Source organism: Hyperoodon ampullatus, assembly GCF_949752795.1.
Source record: "Hyperoodon ampullatus genome assembly, chromosome: 5".
Lineage (NCBI taxonomy): Eukaryota > Metazoa > Chordata > Mammalia > Artiodactyla > Ziphiidae > Hyperoodon > Hyperoodon ampullatus.
The window spans coordinates 33,773,913-33,797,654 of record NC_136918.1 but is presented as its reverse complement, the minus strand read 5'-3'; the positions used below and the strand labels follow the sequence as shown (position 1 = coordinate 33,797,654).

The window sequence follows — 23,742 nt, the reverse complement described above, 5'->3', positions numbered from 1 at the left end:
AAAGAAACGAAACTGAGCTATTTGTAATGAGGTGGATAGACCTAGAGTCTGTCATACAGAGTGAAGTAAGTCAGAAAGAGAAAGACAAATACCGTATGCTAACACATATATATGGAATTTAAAAAAAAAAAAAAATGTCATGAAGAACCTAGGGGTAAAACGGGAATAAAGACACAGACCTACTTGAGAATGGACTTGAGGATATGGGGAAGGGGAAGGGTAAGCTGTGACAAAGGGAAAGAGAGGCATGGACATATATACACTACCAAACGTAAGGTAGATAGATAGTGGGAAGCAGCCGCAGAGCACAGGGAGATCAGCTCGGTGCTTTGTGACCGCCTGGAGGGGTGGGATGGGGAGGGTGGGAGGGAGGGAGATGCATGAGGGAGGGGATGTGGGAACAGATGTATATGTATGACTGATTCACTTTGTTATAAAGCAGAAACTAATAAAAAAATGAAAAAAAAAAAAAAGTTAAAGATGGGTTCTTTTTTAACATGTCTATAATAGATGTTTTGAAATCTTTGCTTAAACCAACATCTGGGGATGCTCAGAAACTGTTGTGATTGCTATTTTTCATTAATGTGGGTCACATTTTTCTTTTCTTTCTTTCCTTTTTTTTTGGTACACCTTATAATTTGTTGTTGAAAACTGGGCACTTTAGATAACATATTGGAGTAATTTCAGATTGTGACTCCCCCCTCCCTGCCTGCCCAGGTTATTGTTACTGTTGTCATTTTGCTATTTATTTATATATGATACAATCCTAGTGAAAAAAAATGTTTTTTTTGAGCAAGAGTTCATCTGCAAAAGTAGACATGTGTGAATATGAAGGAAAATTCTGAAATGAAAGGATACTGAGGGGTAAATAGTTCCATCAGAATTTAAACTTTTTAAAAATATGGATACAGTGTTGAAATGTTTTAAAAAGTGAATGTATTATACTTTCTGAAGTACAAAGATGGACTTATTACTGGTATATTTTAGGTGAGAAAGACTATTCTTATTGCCTTTGCACCACTGTAAAAACTGATACAAAATCATAAGATGTGTCATATCATCTGGTCTCCAAGCTTTCTGTGGAGGAGTAAATACAAATTATTCTTAATAGGTAGGAATGCAGTATTTTAAAAAACCTCTATGGTAGGAAACTCCATAAATTCTTTAGTCTGTTACTGTGTTCAGAAATATTCACTGACAGGAAACTTTCTTCTTGTGTATAGCTTATGTTTTTCATTTTAATTTTTTGGGGTATGGAACATAGTCTCCCTATGATTATTCCCATTTTTGTCAGCTTTTCTAGTCAAAATGACCTTGGTGATCATATTTCTGTAGGTATTTAGTATGATTTTACAACTGTAAACCTTTCTACTGTGAATACATGTACATTCTGTTACAGGACTAGTTCTGTTTGTTATTTTTAAGGCCTAGAATTGTGTTTGCTTCTCTCTTCACTTCATAGCCTTTGCAAAGCAGATAAAAATAGTGTTATTAAGTGAGTTTTTAATCACTGATTTCTCTTTTGTAAACGTGTAGGTCTGTAACCTTCTGAATTTCCTTCAATATCCCATGTCTCTGAAGTTGTACACTCCAGATCTAGGCAAATTATTCTTTATAAGGCCAGGGTTATTTCACAGTTACTACTTATCACTATTGTATTTTCCCAGTTTCAGATTTAAAAAGAAGTCATTGCACTGGTTATTCAGGCATAGCTTACTATTTACAAAGAGTGATCACTTCATTATGCATACCAGTTTGTCCATGTTATATTTGTACAGTATTTGTGTTTCCATAAGTAATGTGTTTTGTTTGTTGTGTTTTATTATTATTTTTTTTTGTAGGAATTGGATGGCATAAATGATTGAAGTGGTATTGAGGGTCTCTGAAGCCTACGAAAGGTAGAAACTCAACCATGATTTCTTTTTCAACTCTACAGCATTCCCTTCCTTGAAGTCTTCATTTTTCCGTTAGTCTCAGGTAACTTCAATACTTATTTTTCATAATCATGAATAAGTAAAATTTTCAAATATGAAACCTTTTTTTGGCTGCTAGAATTTCATGTTAAGTTTGTATAATAGTTTAGTATTTATATCTGGAAGAAACTTAGGATTTAATATTTTTCTTGAGAAAACAGTGTTAAGAGAAAATTGATGAGTAATGATATAGCTTTGGGTTTTAAGTTTAGCCCAAGAGAATATGTGTAGCTTATTATGTAATCTTAGGTGAAATTTAAGTGGGAAGGTTTTTCCTTCTTTAACCCTTTTCTTCAGCAGGGTTAATTGCATTTTCCACTCACCTGTCATAAATGCATACATAGCCACATTAAATTTTCCAGGGTTTCCAGGGAAACTGTTTTCATATGTGGGAAAATTAGACCTATTAATCAAATTTAATGGTGTTTGGCATATAATTTTTTAAATGTGAAAAAGCATATGTTACTGTACCTTTGTACATATTGTATGTTTGCCTATGCTAATATAAGGAAGCAGACATGTAGATAATTTTAATAATCATTTATATTAAGTATATTAGTTAAAATTTAGACTTGTCTACTGTGACAGGTGCTTAAAAATGTAGAAATACATTTATATTTATTTGAAAAGTCCATATAAACAATATCAGGATTGTTTGGACGCTCCAGAGTCATCATAACCTAGGCTTCTTTGTCTTGCTTTGCTATTCTTAACATGTGGCTTCTATCTTGTGGTCCAAGAGGGTTACCATCATGTCTGCCAATAGAAAGAGGGAAAAGGGAAGAACATTTTCTTTTCCTTTTAGGAGAGTTGTGTATATCATTTCTACTTATGTCCCATTGGCTTTAACTGTTACATGACCACAATCAACTGCATGGGAGGCTGGAAAATGAGTCTTACCTAGGTCATTGTGTGTCTCACTTAATATTTTATTATTGGGCAAGAAGGAGAGAACAGAATCTGGGGGGATAGCTAGTTGTCTGTCACATTAGGGTTTGTCAGATTTACTTTCCATGTATCTACTTGGACTAACATTAAAATATAAGTTTTAAATATTGTCTTAAGACATATTAACTCTTGGCCTGTGACAGTGCTTTGGAAATTGTTTTGAGTTCTGAGACAATTTTAGTTTTGTGAATAGTCATCATGGTTCTTTGATTCAATACTGCTGTCTTGATGTCATAAGGTGGAATAAAGTCTTAAAAGTTAAAGGTGACTTTTGAGATAATTCCTCATTTTGTTTCACTGCCATTAGGTTGAAATGGTTTGTTTAACGTTTTAGAGTCTTAAGGCAAGGATGAGGGGCTTGGGTGAGAGAATCTTTTTAACATAAAGCTAAATGATGTGTAACTGGTTCTTTCTAACTCTAAAAAATCTATTCTAAATGTTTAGATCTCATGAGAACAACTTATTCCCAAAGACATTATATACTTTATATTTTTGTAGATGAAAAATATTTCATTGTAATTACATTATATGGTTCTTGGCCTGTTGTAAATACTGTATTTTGAAACAAGTATCAAATATTGTATGTTTCTATTAGAGAATTTATTAAAGGGTTGGAAATAAGTTGTCAGTTTTCCATCATATTTTATGTCAATATCAACATATATTGACCTAGGTACCTTTTTTTTTGAGACTTGAGATAACAGTTTCAGTAAATTTTGTATACTTTATCGAGTATTTATATTAGGCCTGTTAATTTAACTTTATTAGAAAATGGTTATAAGACATTTTCGGTGTTTTTGGCATTGAAGGCGACGAATGCATTTTTAGTTTTATTGTACTTCACAAATAGGGTTTGTACTGTGAAGTGAGAGCATTTATCCAATGTTTAAAAATTAAAATTTTGATTTAAATAGTTAACACTTTTCTGTTTTGAAATGAGTCTTGGTTATTATATAGTACATATTATAAATAGCTTAGTGTATAGGGAAGTTTAAGAAGTATTTTTAATGTTTCTTTTATTATACAAAACTGTAGAAAACTTATAGTTTCCTAATAGAGTAAGTATTTTTAATATGAATGTTTGAATTGTTGGTATTGGCATAAAATGAGATGGATGAAACAACTAGATCTAGCAGAATGTAGGTTTCTGTTTTGCTTGGATCTTTTTTACCTTTTCCCTTTCCCTCTCCTTTTTAAGATAAAATATAGCTGTTTCTCAACAAACAGTTGCCATAAATTTGATGTCTTACCATTTCTAAATACCACTAATTTCTTGTTGTTACATTGTTTGAGAAGACTGGTGATGAGTATTTGGAATGGAGAATATGCTTAGATTCTGCTTTATTTGAGCGGGGCATTGGGCATATAGAGATGCCTGTTAACTTTGGCTTAAATATTTATAAATTATTTTTCTGTGGTTAAAAAAAATCACAGGTTTTTATTTAGTTGTCATATTGTGTAAAGTGATTTATCTTAGTCTGTAAATTCTCTTATTAAACATCCTTCATTGTTGCAAGCACTAATAAAAAAGGCCATTTTGTCTAGTTGCCATTATTGTAAATGATGCTCCTATTAGGATGTTTTGAATAGTAACAATTAAAAGTCAAAGGACATAGTTTACAAAATATGCTTTATAGATGCAAAATGGTAGTTATACAAAGGTGTATCTGAAGGGGTTTCTGAATGTAGAACAAACTTAGGTAAGAGCTAGATTTTGTTTCTAAATTAGAAATGAAGCAGTTTTTGCTTAGATCAAAACTATAATTTTGAAGGATGAGAGGGAATAGAAAACTTCTGAGGAATGACAAATGGCAGATTGTTAAATCCATTTTGATTATGGGTTTCTTTGTAGTACCAATTTGATCTTGAGGCTGATTGATACTTGTATTTCTAATGCTGATATTTATAAGGTGTAATTTCTCACTGACTACATAGGTTAGAAATATTAATATCCAAATTAATGTAACTGGCATCCTCCAGACAGCAAGGAGTTTGTTGAAAATACTTTGAATCAGAAGTAATTTGTGAAATCCAGGTTTTTGTTTTTGTTTTTTTTTAATCTGTTTCAGGTTCCTTTGAGTACTTCTCTTTTGCCTATGAGTGAAGTTTCTTTATAGGTTGAATGGGTTCTGGTACAAGGCAGGGTATTATTGATTTGGGAGAAGACTTTGAGTTGGAAATTACTCTTTCTTTTTTTTTTTTTTTTTTTTTTTTTGTGGTAGGCGGGCCTCTCACTGTTGTGGCCTCTCCCCTTGCGGAGCACAGGCTCCGGACGCGCAGGCTCAGCGGCCATGGCTCACGGGCCCAGCCGCTCCGCGGCATGTGGGATCCTCCCAGACCGGGGCACGAACCCGTGTCCCCTGCATCGGCAGGCGGACTCCCAACCACTGCGCCACCAGGGAAGCCCGGAAATTACTCTTTCTATAGAAAAGAATGATGTTTAGGTTCCTAAGCTTGCCAACTATAACCTGTTTTGACTCATTTAGTTGAAGTTTTACATTATTCAATAAATGTTGATGGAAAATAATATTACAACCAAACTCAGTAAATAAAACAGAAAAGCAGTGTCTTTAAGTGAGATATATTTCTTTCACATATTTCTTTTTTTTTTTTGTGTGGTATGTGGGCCTCTCACTATTGTGGCCTCTCCCGCTGCGGAGCACAGGCTCCGGACGTGCAGGCTCAGCGGCCATGGCTCACGGGCCCAGCCGCTCCGCGGCATGTGGGATCTTCCCAGACCGGGGCACGAACCCGTGTCCCCTGCATTGGCAGGCGGACTCTCAACCACTGCGCCACCAGGGAAGCCCCTTTCACATATTTCTTGAATGCAGATTTAATTAAAGGTGATAAAGTGGCAGATCAATATTCACGTACATTCTGAAGGGGAAGGTAGGTGCTTTCAAGAATATTAGAGGATTATGGCACAAGCCTTCAAATCTGTTTTCACTTTAAAACTTACAGTCCTCTTTTCTTTGATACAGGTATATCTTTAACATAGCTCCTACATTTATCAGCCATATTTAGGATTATTTTTTTGATTTCCAAGTGAAAATGGGAAAGTAAAGGAAAAAGAGATTTTCCTAAAGTAACTTGGTAAAGGTTTGAAGAAAGAATGGAAGGATTAAGGGGGTATATGTGAACCCATGAAAAAGAACGAGGAGAAATTTACTGAGCTGTGAATAATAGGTAGAAGTGGAATTTAGGAATTGTGGAAGGTGTCTATGCATGCTGAAGGAGAAAAGGGATTCTGTGTCACACAGAATTCTCCCATGGTAGCCATGAGACGGGAGTAGCCAACTAAGGATTGCTTTACCAAGCCAAGCAGTGGTGACAGGGTGGCTTCAGAGTGGGTGCGTGAGAAGAGAATGAGTTCAACGAGTTCTTAGTGTCCAGGGCCTTTTCAAGATGGAGGTAATATGGTATGGTAAAAAGTGCATTAAACCAGGTAAGTCTTTTCAAATCCCAGTTTACATGCTAGCTTTGTGACTTTGGGTAAACTCCAGTTTCTTCATCTGTTAAACGGGGATATACTATTACTGTCTTGAGTGTTACTGTAAATATTAAGTGAAGTAACATATCAGTGTGCCCAGCATAGTGTCTTACATCTGGTAGATCCTCAACACATGTTAGTTGTCTTTCTTCTCCAGATTATGATAATCTCTGAATTTTGTAATATAGACTCAAACCTGTTAATAAATTTGGAAAGACATTTTCCTCATTAATTGCATAGAATTCCCATAAAAAACTCAGTAAGCATTTTTAAGTTGAATTCCCATAATTTATAGAATTTTTAAGTTGAATTCCCATTTTAATTTGTAGAATTCCCATAAAAAAACACAGTAAGCATTGTATAGTTGATTAAAAATGAGTAGTAATGCCCAACTTGTTCATATATTATGCTTCTGTTAACTTTGTCTTCTGAAAACAAGCCCAGACAGTCCCCTCAACTGAGAAAATACTTGTCTCAAATGCCCATGTGTTTAACTCCTTATTAAAAGCCCTGACTCAAAGCTTATTTACTCTATTTCAACTTATACAAATTTATAAAGCATAGTTTCTAATTGCTTGCACACAATTGATTAGAAGCATTAAATTAGAAGATCCAACAAGAAGAGTTAACTGTCTTTTCTGGAAGGAGAAAGTGATGGCTGATAATTTATATTCTCTTTAAGTACTGCATTGCCATTAGGCTTAAATGACTAGGGATTTCTTAATCGGCTGCAATTTGGATTACTTTTACAAAGCTGAACCAAACATTTTTCAGTACGAAAGGATCGTGGGTGTGTGTGTGGGAGAGGGAGAATTGAATGGAGCAGAAAGCTGAATTGTGGTCCCTCAATATTCCTTTTGCTATACCTTCTAGCTTCTCTGGCAGAGGGATGGAGATGAGAGAAGAAAGAAACTTGGAAGGGCGAAAAGAATGCAGCATTTGAAGTAATCTGCTAAAGGGGGATTTCAGAGAAATTGGCCTGAAGTGGGCCCCTTCCTTCCCTCCCTCTCTTACTAAGTTCTAGTTTTTAGCAATCTCTGTTCGGGGTAACTCCAGAAGGAGTGCCATCTTACCTTTAGCTGAATTAGTTCTAGAACATCATTGTCCGCCCTGTCTTGGATCATAACAGCTCTGCGATTTTATATTCTTTGTCAGCTGCCCAAGCTTCCTTCAGTTGCAGAATAATGGATCATTACAAGGAGCTCAGGGTGGCTTATTGCTTATTACTCCACCTAGTCCTTCTTTTTCCCCATTTGACAGAGGCTCCTGGGAATGCAGATTAGTTGTTTATTTATTTATTTTTTCCAGAGCAGCCTTTCATGTAAGTGACATGACTTAAGCATTCTTTCTTTCGTTCTCTCTCCTGTGTAATATTCCTAACTCCTGAATTTCCATTAATTGTATACACATTTGGGTCAAAAAACAGTTGGCTTTTTGAAGGTTTAGCAGGAAGAGACATTTAAATATTCACATGTTAGTGCAGATTGATAACATCAGTTTCCTTTCTTTACACTCAGCTGATCCTCCCTGAAAATATTGAAATTAGAGAAGGAAAGTAACCTGTGTTAACTTTTGAGCATGGGACCTTTTGCTGTGTTTGGGTTTTTGAGTGTGCAGAGAAGCACATAAGAGCTTTGACATAGATCATGTAAGAGTTACAAGAGGGAAAGTTAAAGATAGTAAGTGCGTATAAGAGAGCTTCAAGGACAATAATAAACATACTTTTCTTTATCATTTTTCTTAGGGTAGCTTTGTCCTTTTCCAATTTACCATGGGCTTAGTGAAATTAACTTTTTTTGTTTGAGAGCCTTGTTTATTTCCTGTCCAGCTTACTCTGCCCAGACGCTGGTTGAGGTGTGTGATACAAGTGGGGCTCACTTATTTGTCTATGTATCTTCTTCTTGATTTTTTTTTCTTTCCCACTTAATATATCTTGGAAAACTTTTTACCCAGCACATATAACTACCTCATTCACTTTAATGGCTGTGTGTATTCCAGTGTATGGTTGAATCATAATTAATTTAACAAGTCTTCTATTATTGGATGCTTAGGTTGTTTCCAATCTTTTTCCATTAAAAGGTCACACCAGACATCCTTGTACATACATCTTTGGTTAATTTTTATGACTAAGCACATACATAGGATTGTATATACTCCTGGCAGTGAGGTTGCTGGCTCAGTGGTACATACAGTTTTCATTCTGGCAGATTTTCCAAAACTAACTTTAAAACCTTGTCAAAGCAGTGTTCAGGGGCTTCCCTGGTGGCGCAGTGGTTGAGAGTCTGCCTGCCGATGCAGGGGGCGTGGGTTCGTGCCCCGGTCCGGGAGGATCCCGCGTGCCGCGGCGCGGAGTGGCTGGGCCCGTGAGCCATGGCCGCTGAGCCTGCGCGTCCGGAGCCTTGCTCCGCAACGGGAGAGGCCACGGCGGCGAGAGGCCCGCGTACCGCAAAAAAAAAAAAAGCAGTGTTCATTGATATTGAAATCTGTGTTGAAATCTTTGTATTTTCTGGTATTTAAGGGAAATTGTCTCAAGAACAGTTTTTAGGCTAGCCAGTAATTTGAAATATATGGCTTAATTTGGGGTCATAGGAATAAGAAACCATACGTAACAAAGGAACAGTGATTCCTTTTTCTGTATATATGGCCTGTTTTCGAGAAAATTTTTGAGGTCAAGCTTGCCTTCGTTAACAGTATTTCCACTTCCCGTTTTATTTACTACCTGTATATTGAGGTGTGGTATCTTCCTGTTCCAGATCCCTCATTCTGGCACTTTTTTGCCAACCTGCCTTTTTTCCTCCAGATATTCTGTCTCTCCAAAGTACTTTGTGACTTCCTCAATACTTACTGTTTCAGCCTGATGTTAGGGATAAGGTTAGTTTAAAAAAATTATGTTTTTATGTTTATTTTAATAGGCATATTACATATTAACACAGTATTATAGGTATAGTTTTAAATAGTATACATGTATTAGGATATGACAAATTTTTAAAAATTGATGAGGTGCATGACAAAAAACATGGGAGATGAGGACCACTACTTTAGGGAAATATAGACCTTGCACTGGGTTAGTAAGTCAGTTTCAACTTCAGCTAATTTTTTTTAAAAAGTTCTGTCCTAGGTCAGTTTGTCTAATATCTTTTATTAATGTTTTCTTTTAATAACTACTTCTTTTACTTCTCCTGTATTCTTTAAAAGCTCCCAAGGGTGTGGGTTTTTTTTTTTTTTTTTTAATAATGATGTATGTGGCAATAGCAGATGTCACAGCAATAAAGGGTGGCTTTGTATATATACATCCCTTTTAAGTTGGGGGCTTTCCAAATCCTTTAAGAAAATAATAAACAGATTAGAAGAATATAATTGATTTGGTAAGGATTTCCAAAGAAATAAGCAAATTTTAACCCTAAGAGACTTAAATTTCACTTAGTTGTGGGATAGTTTATTCTCTAGAAATGTGATAAACAGAATATTTGAAGAGGACAGTTATTTGGTGATATGTTTAAAATGTTTGTCCTTTAGACTACTTGAAGATTTTGGAAAGAGAAATTAGATTCTTGTTCCTTTGTCCTGTATGTATTCTGGACTTACGATACTACCTGGTACCAGGGAAGACAAGGTTAGCAAGTATGAATTATATTTTTATTTACTTTGCTGTTTATATGAGCTGTTTTTTGAGCTGCACATTTAAGTAAAGTTTTCTCCCTAGATGATAACCTTAGTAAATGAAAGAGTATTTAAATTTCAGTAGTGTATTTGAATTTAACTGATCATTTATTTTACCTCTGAAAGCTATGATCAAAGTAGTAACCATTATACCTGATTGATTTGGGAAAGAGGTGACTAAACTGAAACATAGTCAATGCATTTACTAATTGTGGGCCCATCATGTTGGGCGAGTGTGTGTGTTTATTTTGCACAATCTGATAAAAAACAAACAGTACCAATGTTCTGACATTCTTTGAGATGAAGTTTCTTTGGATTTCATGATTATTGTTATGCTAGTTCCTCAAGTAACACAATGGAGTGCGAATTTACAGCAAAGAAAGTTAGAAGATTTAATATTGCCTGTTTTTTCTATAATGAAAAAATAAGATAATGTAATTATTTAATAGTGTCTAGTTCTTATCATGACCTCTTAAATTTATTTAATCATGTGCAACTATTTAAGAATATATTAGTAATGAAAATACTACTTTTTCCATTTTAACAAATTTAAAAGCATTTGAAAGAATAAAATTTTATTATAGAAAATTTTCAAATTAGAGATAAATGTAAATATGAAAAAAACCTGGTAATTTCACCACCCAGTGGTAATATTAATATTGTTAGCATTTTCAGTAAATCTGTGTACAAACACATATTTATACACACATTTCCCTTAATATCAGGCTTTTTCCCCAAATTTTCAAATATTTTTCAAGAATATTTTTTGACTGTATGGATATTTTTTGAATTCCAGCAGACTTCAACTTTTTACTGAAGCATAAATGCAGTAAATTTGAATTTATTTATTCTGGCAGAAATGTATGCATATCACAGATATATACATCTTAAAATTTTACAAAGTGAGCACACCTGTGCAATCAGCATTCAACTCAGGAAAAACATTGTCAGTTTCCAAACACCCGCCTTTTCCTACCTCCTATCAATGGCCTCTTCACCCAAGGATAGCCATTTTTCTGATTCTGTTTTTAAGAAAAACATTGAGATATAATTTATATACAGTAAAATTCATCCATCCTAAGTGTACAATTCAATGATTTTTAGTAAATTTACTGTAGTCTAGTTTTAAAACATATGTATGAATATAATTTAACCAGTTTCGTTTTGTTGAATACGCAGTGTAATTCCAGTTTTTCACTATTGAAGTACTGCTATAGTGATTTTCCATGCATATCTTTATATGTACTTCTGATTTCATCAGGATAGGTTCCTAAAAGTAAAATCACCAGTTCAAAGAATATGTGCATTTTTGTGGCTTTTGATACATGGTACCAAATTACCTTTGAAAATGAACTAATATACTCCCACTGTCAGTAGATGAGTGTCTTTTTTTTTCCCCCCCCTCCGCCACCTCAACGTCAGGTGTATTTTTTTTTTTTGTGGTACGCGGGCCTCTCACTGCTGTGGCCTCTCCCGCTGCGGAGCACAGGCTCCGGATGCACAAGCTCAGCGACCATGGCTCATGGGCCCAGCTGCTCCGCAGCATGTGGGATCCTCCTGGTCCAGGGCACGAACCCATGCCGCCTGCATCGGCAGGCGGACTCTCAACCACTGCGCCACCAGGGAAGCCCGAGGTGTATTTTTTAAGCGTTATTATCAGTTTGGTGGATAAAATATGGTTTTAATGTTCATTTCTTTAATTACTACTGTAAGTGAATATTATTTTATATATTTAGTGACTATTTCTAATTTTTCTTTATGATTTGCCTGATACTGTTCTCTCAGTTTATTTCTTAATGTTATTTCTTTTTATTTTTAAGATATTTTAGTATATTAAAGGATTTGGATCCTTCTGGTGTTATTCCCAATTTGCTTTATGTCATGCTCATTTTTCATAATGAAATAGATTAGGATTTTGTGTCTTAATGTCAAAAATAAAAAGTTGTGTTTTACTCTACCAGCCTTTGGAAATTTATCATGGTAATTTTTAAATTGGAGGCAATATTGAATTATATGAATAAAACATTTTTATTAAAGTGTGTACCTTTCATAATTTGAAATTTTAAAAATTCAGGTAGACATATGAAACTAATTTATTATGTTTTGTTGCCAAACTTGGTCTTTCTAGGCATTTATACTTAAGCATGAACATTGACGACAAACTGGAAGGATTATTTCTTAAATGTGGCGGCATAGACGAAATGCAGTCTTCCAGGGCAATGGTTGTAATGGGTGGAGTGTCTGGCCAGTCTACTGTGTCTGGAGAGCTGCAGGAGTCGGTTCTTCAAGATCGGAGTATGCCTCACCAGGAGATCCTTGCTGCAGATGAAGTGTTACAAGAAAGTGAAATGAGACAACAGGATATGATATCACATGATGAACTCATGGTCCATGAGGAAACAGTGAAAAATGATGAAGAGCAGATGGAGACACATGAAAGACTTCCTCAAGGACTACAGTATGCACTTAATGTCCCTGTAAGTAATTCCTTTATAAGATATTAAACTTACAGTTAGAAACATACTTAATTTTGTATTAAGTGATACAAGTCATAGAAGAAATTTCAGGAAGTGTTTAAAGGCTGAATATAAATAGTTCAAATGGGCATTATTAAATAGATATACTAAATATTGGTAAAAATCATAATTGAAAAGGCAAAATTAAGTTTTGATATTACATACATTTCAGAAACTTATCTTTTCTGGATCACATTTATTTATCTATTTATCAGGGTTACTGTGTATTGAATTTTTGTGTGTGTGTATTAAATTTTAAGTGCTTAATCTTAAAAAATACTTTGTTTCAACTTCTGGATTTCTCCTTAAAGAGTAGAAAGATTGAGCACAGCTAGAAAAAGATTGTACACTTGAGAGTTTTTCCTTCAAATTCTGTAACTCTTGGCAGTTCCTGCCATCTTTATTTTTTTCATTATCTTTAAAAAGGATATCAGCTCTTCAGTCTGTTTACCCTGGATGTCATAGGTCATCACCTAAGGTACTCTTTTGTAGGCACCCATAACTTTTTCTTTTCAATTCAAACGAACATTTATTGGGCCCACATTAAACGGGACATGGTGAAGAGATTACGAGATGCCCCTTTTCTGTCTGTGTACAATTTCTGCCACTCTTTCCTCAAGTGGGTACATCCTATGTCTCACAGTCTTTGCAATTATTCAAGCTCCTATAATGGAATGGTAGGCTTGTTCAGAGGCTCAGAATCTTTTTAGAAAGTTGTAGTTAGCAGAGTGGTGGTCACAGGTAATGGAGAACTGCTTCATTTTCTAACAAAAAAACAAAAACAGTGAGCTGGACTCGTTGCTTCCCATGAAGATGCTGGGCTCATCTGGTGCTTCAGTCACGGGCTCTTTGGAATAACCAGCAGTGACATCTTCATAATCTTTACTCCATAAGTTTTCTGTGTGAAGTGACTCATAATCAACTCTGGCCTTAGTGACTTCTTCCTCAGAGCTGAGGGTGTTTAATTCCACATTAGTAGGTAATGCGAAAGTCTGTGTGTTCTCTAAATACAAGTCAGTGGTTGTTTCTGTATCTTGGTCACTGGTCAAGTGTAGTAGGACAGTGGTTGACTGACTGTAGGTCAGTGATGAATTCTGGGAGTAGTGTGGGGTAAGTCACAGCCAGGGCAAACCAGGCAGAGAGGAGCAGGGCCTTCCTGAGCATGGTGCTGATGCAGGCGGGGAGTGTGGGAAGCTCACGAAAGTAAGGAGGCTGAATGTTTTTCTTTGCCTTCTTGTATCTTTATTTTTACCTGATGACCAGCAAAACTACAACTGTAATGTAATCCTCTTCTACTGTTTATGTGATATTAAACCTGGATCCTTTCAGTACTTCTGATATACTGTGCTTTTTCTTTTGCTTTAGGACCTTTGTATATCCTACTTGTAATATTCCCCTCAGTCATAGCCCCTGCCTGTTTTTTAACCTAGTTAAAACTTCATCATCATCAGCTTGCCACTTCTGTCTGGTCTAGGTGTAGTTCCTGCAATAGGGACTTGTTCACTGTCTGTCTCTGATAGATTGTAGGCTCTATCTATGTATGACAGCATGAATTTTGTCTTATTTTCTATTATGTCCCAGGTGTTGGCACATGGTGTGAATGAATGGATAACCACTTACAGTTGTGTTCTAATACATGTGCTCACCAACTTTTACCTAGTCCATTGCAATAGCCTTTTCCTTTTTCAGCCTGTTGATGGTGATGGATTACATTAATTAATTTTTAAATGTTGAATCAGCCTTGCATACCTGGAAGAAATTCCACTTTGTTATGGCTTATAATTCTTTTTACACATTGCTTGATTCAGATTACTAATAGCTGTTGAGGATTTTTGCATCTATGTTCATGAGATAGATTGGTCTAGTTTTCTTTTCGTGCAATATCTTTGTCTGGTTTGGATATTAGAGTAATCCTGGCCTCATAGAATGAGTTAGGAATATTCACTCTGCTTTGGTCTTCTGGGAGAGTGTAGAGAATTGGTATAATTTCTTCCTCGAATGTTTGGTGGAATTCACCAGTGAATCCATAGGGCCTGCTACTTTCTTTTTTGGAAGGTTATTAATTACTGATTCAATTTCTTTAATAGCTATAGACCTATTCAGATTGTCTGTTTCTTCTTGTGTGAGTTTTGACAGATTGTGTCTTCGAGGAATTGGTTCAATTCATCTAGGTTTTCAAATTTGCGGGCATAGAGTTGTTCATAGTATTCCTTTATTATCCTTTTAATGTCTGTGGTGTCTGTAGTGATGTCCCCACTTTCATTTCTTATATCAGTAATTTATATCTTCTTTTTTTCTTAGCCTGGCTAGAGGCTTGCTGCCTTTTTTTTAAAAAAAAGTATCTTAACAGTTTTTAAGCATATGGTATTACATACAGTATCAGCATACAGTTGACTGTACTCACATTGTTGTACAGTAGATCTCTAGATCTACTGTACAACTGTTTCATCTTGCAAAGCTGAATCTCTATACCCACTGCACACCAATTCCCCATTTTTACCTGCCCCCAGTAAAGACTTAATAATTTTATAGAGAACTAGCTTTTGATTTTTTCTGTTGATTTCCAGTTTTCAGTTTCATTGATATCTGCTCTGATTTTTATGATTTCTTCTGTTATTTTGGATTTTTTTTTTTTTTTTTTCGCAGTACGCAGGCCTCTCACTGTTGTGGCCTCTCCCATTGCAGAGCACAGGCTCCGGACGCACAGGCTCAGCGGCCATGGCTCACGGGCCCAGCTGCTCCGCGGCATGTGGGATCTTCCTAGACCGGGGCACGAACCCGTGTCCCCTGCACCGGCAGGCGTACTCTCAACCACTGCGCCACCAGGGAAGCCCTGTTATTTTGGATTTAATTTGCCATCTGCCCCTCCAGTTTTCAGTGGTGGAAGTTTAGGTGATTGATTTAGATCTTTTCTGATATATAGAAATGGCATTCTAATATAGCATTCAGTGATATAAATTTCTCTCTAAGCACTGCTTTCAGTGTCCCTCACATTTTGATAAGTTGTATTTTTATTTTCATTTAGTTCATTTTATCTTTTAATTTCTTCTGAGACTTCTTCTTTGATTCATGTGTTATTTGGAAGTATGTTGTTTAATATCGAAGCATTTGGGGATTTTCCAACTATTTTTCTGTTACTGATTTCTAGTTTAGTTCTCTTGTGGTCTGAGAGTGTTTATTATATGATTTTCTGTTCTTTTACATTTGAGAAGTTGTGTTTTATGGCCCTGAATGTCATCTGTCTTGGTGAATGCTCCATGTGAGATTGAGAAGAATTAGTGTTTTGCTGTTGTTGGATAAAGTAGTCTGTTGATTGCAATAGCTTTCTTTTTTAAAAAAATAAATGTATTTATTATTTATTTTTGGCTGCATTGGGTCTTCATTGCTGCCCATGGGCTTTCTCTAGTTGGGGTGAGCAGGGGCTACTCTTCATTGTGGTGTGCGAGCTTCTCATTGCGGTGGCTTCTCTTGTTGCAGAACACAGGCTCTAGGCACTCGGGCTCAGTAATTGTGGCTCGTGGGCTCTAGAGTGCAGGCTCAGTAGTTGTGGCGCACGGGCTTAGTTGTTCCGTGGCATGTGGGATCTTTCCAGACCAGGGCTCAAACCCGTGTCCCCTGCATTCGCAGGCAGATTCTTAACCACTGCACCACCAGGGAAGTCCCGCAATAGCTTTCTTATTGGACTGATTGTAGCCTAACCCTTATCCAGTCTGTATTTCAGATGGTTCCTATAGTGATCTTTCCAAAATGATATTTATACTTATCACTCCCCTACCAAAACTTTTTCAGAGGTTTCTTATTGCTAAACAGCTGAAATGTATTCTTTTGCTTGGGCCGAAAGGGCCTGTGATCAGGTCTCTTCTTATCCAGCCCCTGTGTACAGTGCTTCAAGCCCCTCTCCCCACTTCATACTTTAAGTACATTGAAATTACATTAGTTGCCCAGGTCCAATATGATTTTTTTCTATTACTTCTGTACATGTTGTATATACCTATAATATGCTTTGTTTGGCAGTCTACCATTTTTCAGTTCTCAAAACTTTCTTTTGTGTAATTTTCATTATAGTAACTAACTTATTTTTCATTTCTTGGCTTGCAGGACTGTGAGGTCTCTTTTCTGGAACCTGTATTTTAACTTTGTGTTCTCAATAACTGGGCTATGGTAGGCAGTCAGATATTTTTTGAGTGAAAGAAATTTTTTTTAATTGAGAAAAAGTTTAAATTGAAATGCTGTGAGATCCTAAGTTTATAGTTTAGAGTTTTGACAACTGCATAAACTTGTGTAACCCACAAGGCATCAAGGTACAGAATATTTTCATCATCCTAGAAAGTTTGTGTTTCTTCCTGGTCAGTCCACTCCACAACAGTTGTTGTGGTTTTTTTTCCCCCCATCATAGATTAGTGTTGTCCTTTGAGAACTTTATGTGAATGGAATCATATGTAACTCTTGTGTCCAGCTTCTTTTATTTTTTCCACTATAGAATATCAATTTTATTTGAAAAAATTCTAATACAGAACTAAATAGGGACTTCCCTGGTGGCACAGTGGTTAAGAATCCGCCTGCCGGTGCAGGGGACACAGGATTGAGCCCTGGTCCCACATGCTGCAGAGCACCTAAACCCATGTGCCACAACTACCGAGCCCGTGAGCCACAACTGCTGAGCCCTCGTGCCACAACTGCTGAAGCTCGTACTCCTAGAGCCCATGCTCCGCAACAAGAGAAGCCACCGCAATGAAAAGCCCTTGCACCGCAACAAAGAGTAGCCCCCAGTCGCCGCAACTAGAGAAAGCCTGTGCACAGCAACGAAGAAAATAAATAAATAAAAAATTAAAAAAAGAACTAAATAGCTGTAACATCAGTATTTTTCACATAGTTTTTACTTACTAATTGAAAAGTAACTGAAACAATGTAAAATAATAATTGCTTTTCCTGTGGATAAGTATATTAAAAAGTAACATTCATCTTTACAAAGTGTGCATTCCTATTGTGTTATAGTATAATATCACAAGTTAGAGATTGATTAAGGGTTTTATTTCGCAGGTGTTGGTACTGAACACCGCAAAGCAGTAGTCTATTGTGATGTATTTTAAATTAATTTTCAGTTGCATTAGAAAGAGAATGATGGCTTGGTTATTTAGTTGTCACACTAATGAAGTAGGTATTTTAAAATTTCTTCTCCAGCTTCTTTTGCTCAGCATAGTGTTTTTGCAGTTTTTCATGTTGGTTGGGTGTATAAGTAGTTCATCCCTTTTCGTTGTTGATTAACATTCTGTTGTTTCATTATCCTAAAATGTTGTTTATTTATTTCCTTCTTTATGGTTATTTATTATCTTTAGTTTTCAACCTTTATGGATAAAGCTGCTATGAACATTGTTGTGCAAGTCTGTTTTCATTTCTTTTGGGTACATTTTTATAGAAGTTAAACTATTTCTCTTCTGTTTTCATTTTGTTTGATCTAGTGTCTTATCTTTGCATTAGTATTACTCTTTTATTTTAAATTAATTTTTATTGGAGTGTAGTTGCTTTACAATGTTGTGTTAGCTTCTACCACACAGCAAAATGAATCAGTCATACATATACATATATCCCCTCCCTTTTGGATTTCCCTCCTGCATCAGTATTGCTCTTGATAGCTGTATTTTTTTTAATATAAATTTATTTATTTATTTGTTTGTTTGTTTATGGCTGCGTTGGATCTTCGTTGCTGTGTGTTCAAAAAATTTTCAATGTGTAATTGTTCATAACTAGTATATAGAAATGCAGTTGATTCTTTTTATATTGACCATGTATTCTGTGATCGTGTTATATGTACCTATTAGTTCTAGTAAGATTCCTTAGATTTATTCACAGTCCCTATTATCCATAAATTTTACATCTTCCTTTCCAATCTAACTTCTTTTTTCTTCCTTATTGTATTGACTAGGCCTCCAGTACAGTGTTGAATAGAAGTGGTAAAAGTAGACATCTTTGCTTTTTTCCTGATCTTTAGGGGACTGCATTCAGCTTTTCACCATTAAGAATTGTTTTAGCTATAGATTTTTCTTAGGTGATCTTTATTTATTAGGTGGAAGAAGTTTTCTTTCTAGTTTGTTGAAATTTTTTTAAACTATGAATGGATGTATAACTTCATCAATATTTTTTCTGTATCCGTTAGATGATTATATGATTCCCCCCCTTTTTTAAAAATAAATTTATTTATTTTTGGCTGCGTTGGGTCTTCGTTGCTGCACGCGGGCTTTCTCTAGTTGCGCCAAGCAGGGGCTACTCTTCATTGCAGTGTGCGGGCTTCTCCTTGCGGTGGCTTCTCTTGTTGCAGAGCACGGGCTCTAGAGCGCAGGCTCAGTAGTTGTGGCGCACGGGCTTAGTTCCTCCGCAGCATATGGGATCTTCCCGGACCAGGTCTTGAACTCCTGTCCCCTGCACTGGCAGGTGGATTCCCAACCACTGCGCCACCAGGGAAGTCCCTCCTCCCTTTTTGTAATATAGTGAATTTATTGATTGATTTTCAAATGTTAAATCAACCCTGCATTCCTGGGATAAACCACACTTGGTCATGATGTGTCATCTTTTTTATAAGTTGCTGGATTCAGTTTACTAATTTTTTTAAAAGAATTTTTATGTGTATGTTTATGAGGGATACTAGTTTTCTTGTAGTCTTTGTTTTAGGTATACTGGCCACATTAAAAATGGGGTAGGAAATAGTTCCTTCTCTGTTTTCAGAAAGAGTTTGTGTAAGATTGGTATTATTTCTATCATACATATTTAGTAGACTTCACCAATAAAGCTAATCTTTGGCTGAGTTTTCTTTGTGGGAAAATTTTTACTTCCAAATATAATTTTTAAAACATGTAAGGCTACTCAGATTTTAAATTTTATTCTTTTTTTTTTTTTTTTTTTTTTTTGCGGTACACGGGCCTCTCACTATCGTGGCCTCTCCCGTTGTGGAGCACAGGCTCCGGACACGCAGGCTCAGTGGCCATGGCTCACAGGCCCAGCCACTCCGCGGCATGTGGGATCTTCCCGGACCGGGGCACGAACCCGTGTCCCCTGCATCGGCAGGCGGACTCTCCACCACTGCACCACCAGGGAAGCCCTTAAATTTTATTCTTGATTTAGTTTTGATAAATTATATTTTTCAAGGGATTTATTTATTTTTTAATTGAACAAAAATATTTATAATATTTTCTTAATTCTTTTATTGTCTAAAGGATTTGTAATAATTTCTTTTTTCACATTCCTGATAGTGCTAATTGTCTTTTTCTTGATTAATCTGGGTAGAGGTTTATCAGTTTTACTGGTCTCTTCAAAGATTAAGGTTTGGTTTTATTGAGCTCACTATCGTTCATTTGAACTTTCTTTCATCTTTACTCTCATTTATTTCTTTCCTTCTGCTTACTTTATTTTTAATTTACTCTTCGTAGCTTCTTAAAGTAGAAGTTTAGATGACTGTTTTAGACCTTTCTTTGTATACATGTAAGTGTGTGTAACTACCATGACTCTCAGGATACAGAACATCATACCAAAGATCTTCCTGGTGCTACCCCTCTGTAGTCACACCTCTTCTTGTTACCCCCACCATTCCTAACCCCTGGCTATCCTACTCTAATCTGTTTTCCATCTCTAAAACTTTGTCATATTGAGAATATTATATCATGGAATCATATAGTATGTGAGCTTTTGAGACTGACTTTTTTCACTTAATGCCCTTGAGAGCCATTTGAGTTGTTGTATATATCAATTCTTTGTTCTTTTTTATTATATAGTAGTATTCCATGGTATGGTTGTACCACAGTTTAAACATTCACTTATCGAGAGACATTTTAATTGTTTCCATGTTTTGGCTATTACAAATAAAGCTGCTGTGAGCATTCATGTGTAGGTTTTTGTGTGAACATAGGTGTACATATCTCCAGGATAAATACCGTATCATACCCCTGCCACTGGATATAATCACTCCTAACATTTTGGTGTATGTTCTTCAGTGCTTCTTTGATGTGCCTACAATGCATAGGGTCATGTTGCTTTTTATCTATTCTTTCCATTTACCAGCATGGTTTGAACTTTTTTCAACTCCTTACTGTTCTAATACTTCTTAAATACCTGCTTGATATTCCAAATTTTGGATAGTCCATAATTGAGTCCTGTTACTCCTAATAGATAATGATAAATTTGAGTCCCTTGTGAGAATGAATCAATGAAAAGTTGTCTCATACTGTATACCAAATGGCAGAATTTAGGATTTGTGTAACATTGCTTTATAGTAGTACATAACAGACATGAGACGTTATATCCCTTACTTACTACCTATGCATTCCTGCTGATAAGGCAGAGTGGTGAAGGGCAGGTCTTGGGATCATGAATATACATTTTTGAGTTAAATAGAGGGCATTGACGTAGAACAGTATGATCCAGGTTCCCCAGAATGTGAAAGCTTAAGCTACATGGCCTTTCATCCTTTCTAGATTGTGTGCTAAAAGTCTTTTAAAAATAGATATTGAGGAGCTTCCCTGGTGGCGCAGTGGTTGAGAGTCTGCCTGCCGATGCAGGAGACACGGGTTCGTGCCCCGGTCCGGGAAGATCCCACATGCTGCGGAGCGGCGGAGCCCGTGAGCCATGGCTGCTGAGCCTGCACATCCGGAGCCTGTGCTCCGCAACGGGAGAGGCCACAACAGTGAGAGGCCCGCATACCGCAAAAAAAAAAAAAAAAAAAAAAAAAGATATTGAACATATAAGTGTTTTTTCCTTTTATTTGCTCATTCACTTGGAAGTTGCAAAGAACTTTATTTCATATTAACTTTTTTTTGTTAATTCAAAACAAAAAGTTGAGTTTTGTGTTTTCTTAAACTGTTAATAACAGTTTAGGTTCTGTAGCCTATGTAAACACCCTATTGTTTTGTGACAGTTGAAGTAAAAGTTTTTCATTTGTGGTAACTGCTGGTTTTCAGGATTTATCTTGACCTTACTACTCTAAATCAATCACCCAGCTTCAACTCTGTGGCTCTACATTTTCAACAGCAGTTCTGCAGTCTGCAGGCCAACCTTTTTTTAAAAATAATTTATTTTATTTACTTATTTTTGGCTGTGTTAGGTCTTCGTTGCTGTGCGCAGGCTTTCTCTAGTTTCGGTGAGTGGGGGCTACTCTTGGTTGCGGTGCGTGGGCTTCTCATTGCCGTGGCTTCTCTTGTTGCGGAGCATGGGCTCTAGGCGGAGGGGCTTCAGTAGTTGCGGCATTCGGGCTGAGTTGTTGTGGCTCGTGGGCTCTACAGCGCAGGCTCAGTAGTTGTGGCGCATGGGCTTAGTTGCTCCGTGGCACGTGGGATCTTCCTGGACCAGGACTCAAACCTGTGTCCCCTGCATTGGCAGGTGGATTCTTTTTTTTTTTTTTTAATTAGTTTCTGCTTTATAACAAAGTGAATCAGCCATACATATACATCTGTTCCCACATCCCTTCCCTCTTGCGTCTCCCTCCCTCCCACCCTCCCTTTCCCATGGCAGGTGGATTCTTAACCACAGTGCCACCAGGAAGTCCTGCAGGCTAACTTTTGAATGTCCATAGTTTGCTCATTAGAACTTTGTTTTCAAAGATGTTAGAAATTTGATTTAAAATGAGCTAAAACTAATATTTCAGTTCCTCAGTTGCATTAGCCACATTTCAAGTGCTCAGTAGCCACATGTGGTTAATGGCTTCTGTATTAGCATAGCTAAAGAATATTTCCATCATTGCTGGAAGCTTTATTGGATAGCACTGTGTTAGAAAGCTTCTCAACTCAAAAACTAATTTATTTCAGAAATTTGAAAAAAAATATTTGGCTTATCCTTTTAATTCTTATAGCCATAGAAGAGGGATTGGGAACTTTATGGTCTATATTTTTCCAGTTTGATATCAAGTATGTTGAAGAGTAAAGGACATGTTTGTATTGACAAAATGGAGCAAACTGTCATTTGTAATGATATATGCCACATTTGTTTTCTAGAAGGCTATTGGGTTGTACTTGAATGAAAGGATTTTATAAATTAGGAGCTATAAAAAATCATGTTCTAGTCATTTGATGATATAATAAAGTGTAAGGTATTTCAGGTATTTATAACTCCTGAAAAAATATACTTCAGCGCTCGTGTAGCTTTTTTATTTTAGTCATGAATTTCTGTGCTGTAAAACAGCATGAATAAAATTGTAGACATTCTTTTATGCATTTAGTATTTATGATTATTTTGTTTAATGGTCTAGGAAACTCAAGACTTATTTAGCCCTTGCTTTAAGACCTCTCTGTTGTTTTTAGTTTTAAAATTGCCTTAAATCCTGTCATTAGTTTAAGGAGAATTGTATAGATATTTCCCCAAATACCTGTTGCCCCAGTCAGTAAAACTCCAATATGCTGTTGCTAGGAATTTGAGTGTATGTCTTGTAACGAGTGGCATTTCTTCTCCTATTTAACAACAACAAAAATAATAATCATTTTATCCATGTCAGTGATTTTAAGATACTTAACTATTTTTTACACATATTTTATACTCTGTTTTAGTTGCAGAATTGTATTATATTTATTGGTAACGAATGATCTTTCACAATCATCCTAGAAGGTGACAAGTCTGTGCGGCTCTATTTATTTGCTTAAATAGTCATTGGTATGATACGTTTCTTCCTCTCTTTTTGGCTAACTCCCAGCTTGTTATCCCTATGACATTGTATACTTTTTCAACAAAGTTATTTATTAGTTGTAGCCAGTTCTTATTACCATTGTATTTCTTTTAAAGTTCATTTGGGGGACTCAGAAGTAATTTTATGTTCCTTGCAGCTTGGGTCCTTGTCTTTTGAGGCCATTGCATTGGCTTTTATTGGGTCTGTATACTTAAAGAGGTACTCCCCCCGCCCGCATTCAGATGCTTTTTACTTCAGCATACTCTTCGGCTATCATTTTCAGAAACACATTTATTTATTTGTTTGTTTGTTTGTTTGTGGTACGTGGGCCTCTCACTGTTGTGGCCTCTCCTGTTGCAGAGCACAGGCTCCGGACGCGCAGGCCCAGCGGCCATGGCTCACGGGCCCAGCCGCTCCGCGGCCTGTGGGATCTTCCCAGACCGGGGCACGAACCCGTGTCCCCTGAATCTGCAGGGGGACTCTCAACCACTGCGCCACCAGGGAAGCCCCAGAAAC

The 23,742-nt window shown here is 36.4% G+C and overlaps 1 protein-coding gene across 1 annotated transcript in view; it reads left to right on the top strand.

The window, feature by feature from the left end:
• Positions 1 to 1,880: 1,880 nt before the first annotated feature.
• The window catches only part of ZNF148 (zinc finger protein 148), a gene marked incomplete at its 3' end in the record, with an annotated part of 87,727 nt that continues 65,865 nt past the window's right edge, over positions 1,881 to 23,742 (top strand). Inside the window, exons 1-3 of the mRNA XM_079704282.1 lie at positions 1,881 to 1,977; positions 9,928 to 10,024; positions 12,200 to 12,548. Coding sequence (XP_079560408.1) covers positions 12,216 to 12,548 — 333 coding nt within the window. The 5' untranslated portion in view covers positions 1,881 to 1,977; positions 9,928 to 10,024; positions 12,200 to 12,215. The remainder of the gene's footprint in view (positions 1,978 to 9,927; positions 10,025 to 12,199; positions 12,549 to 23,742) is intronic.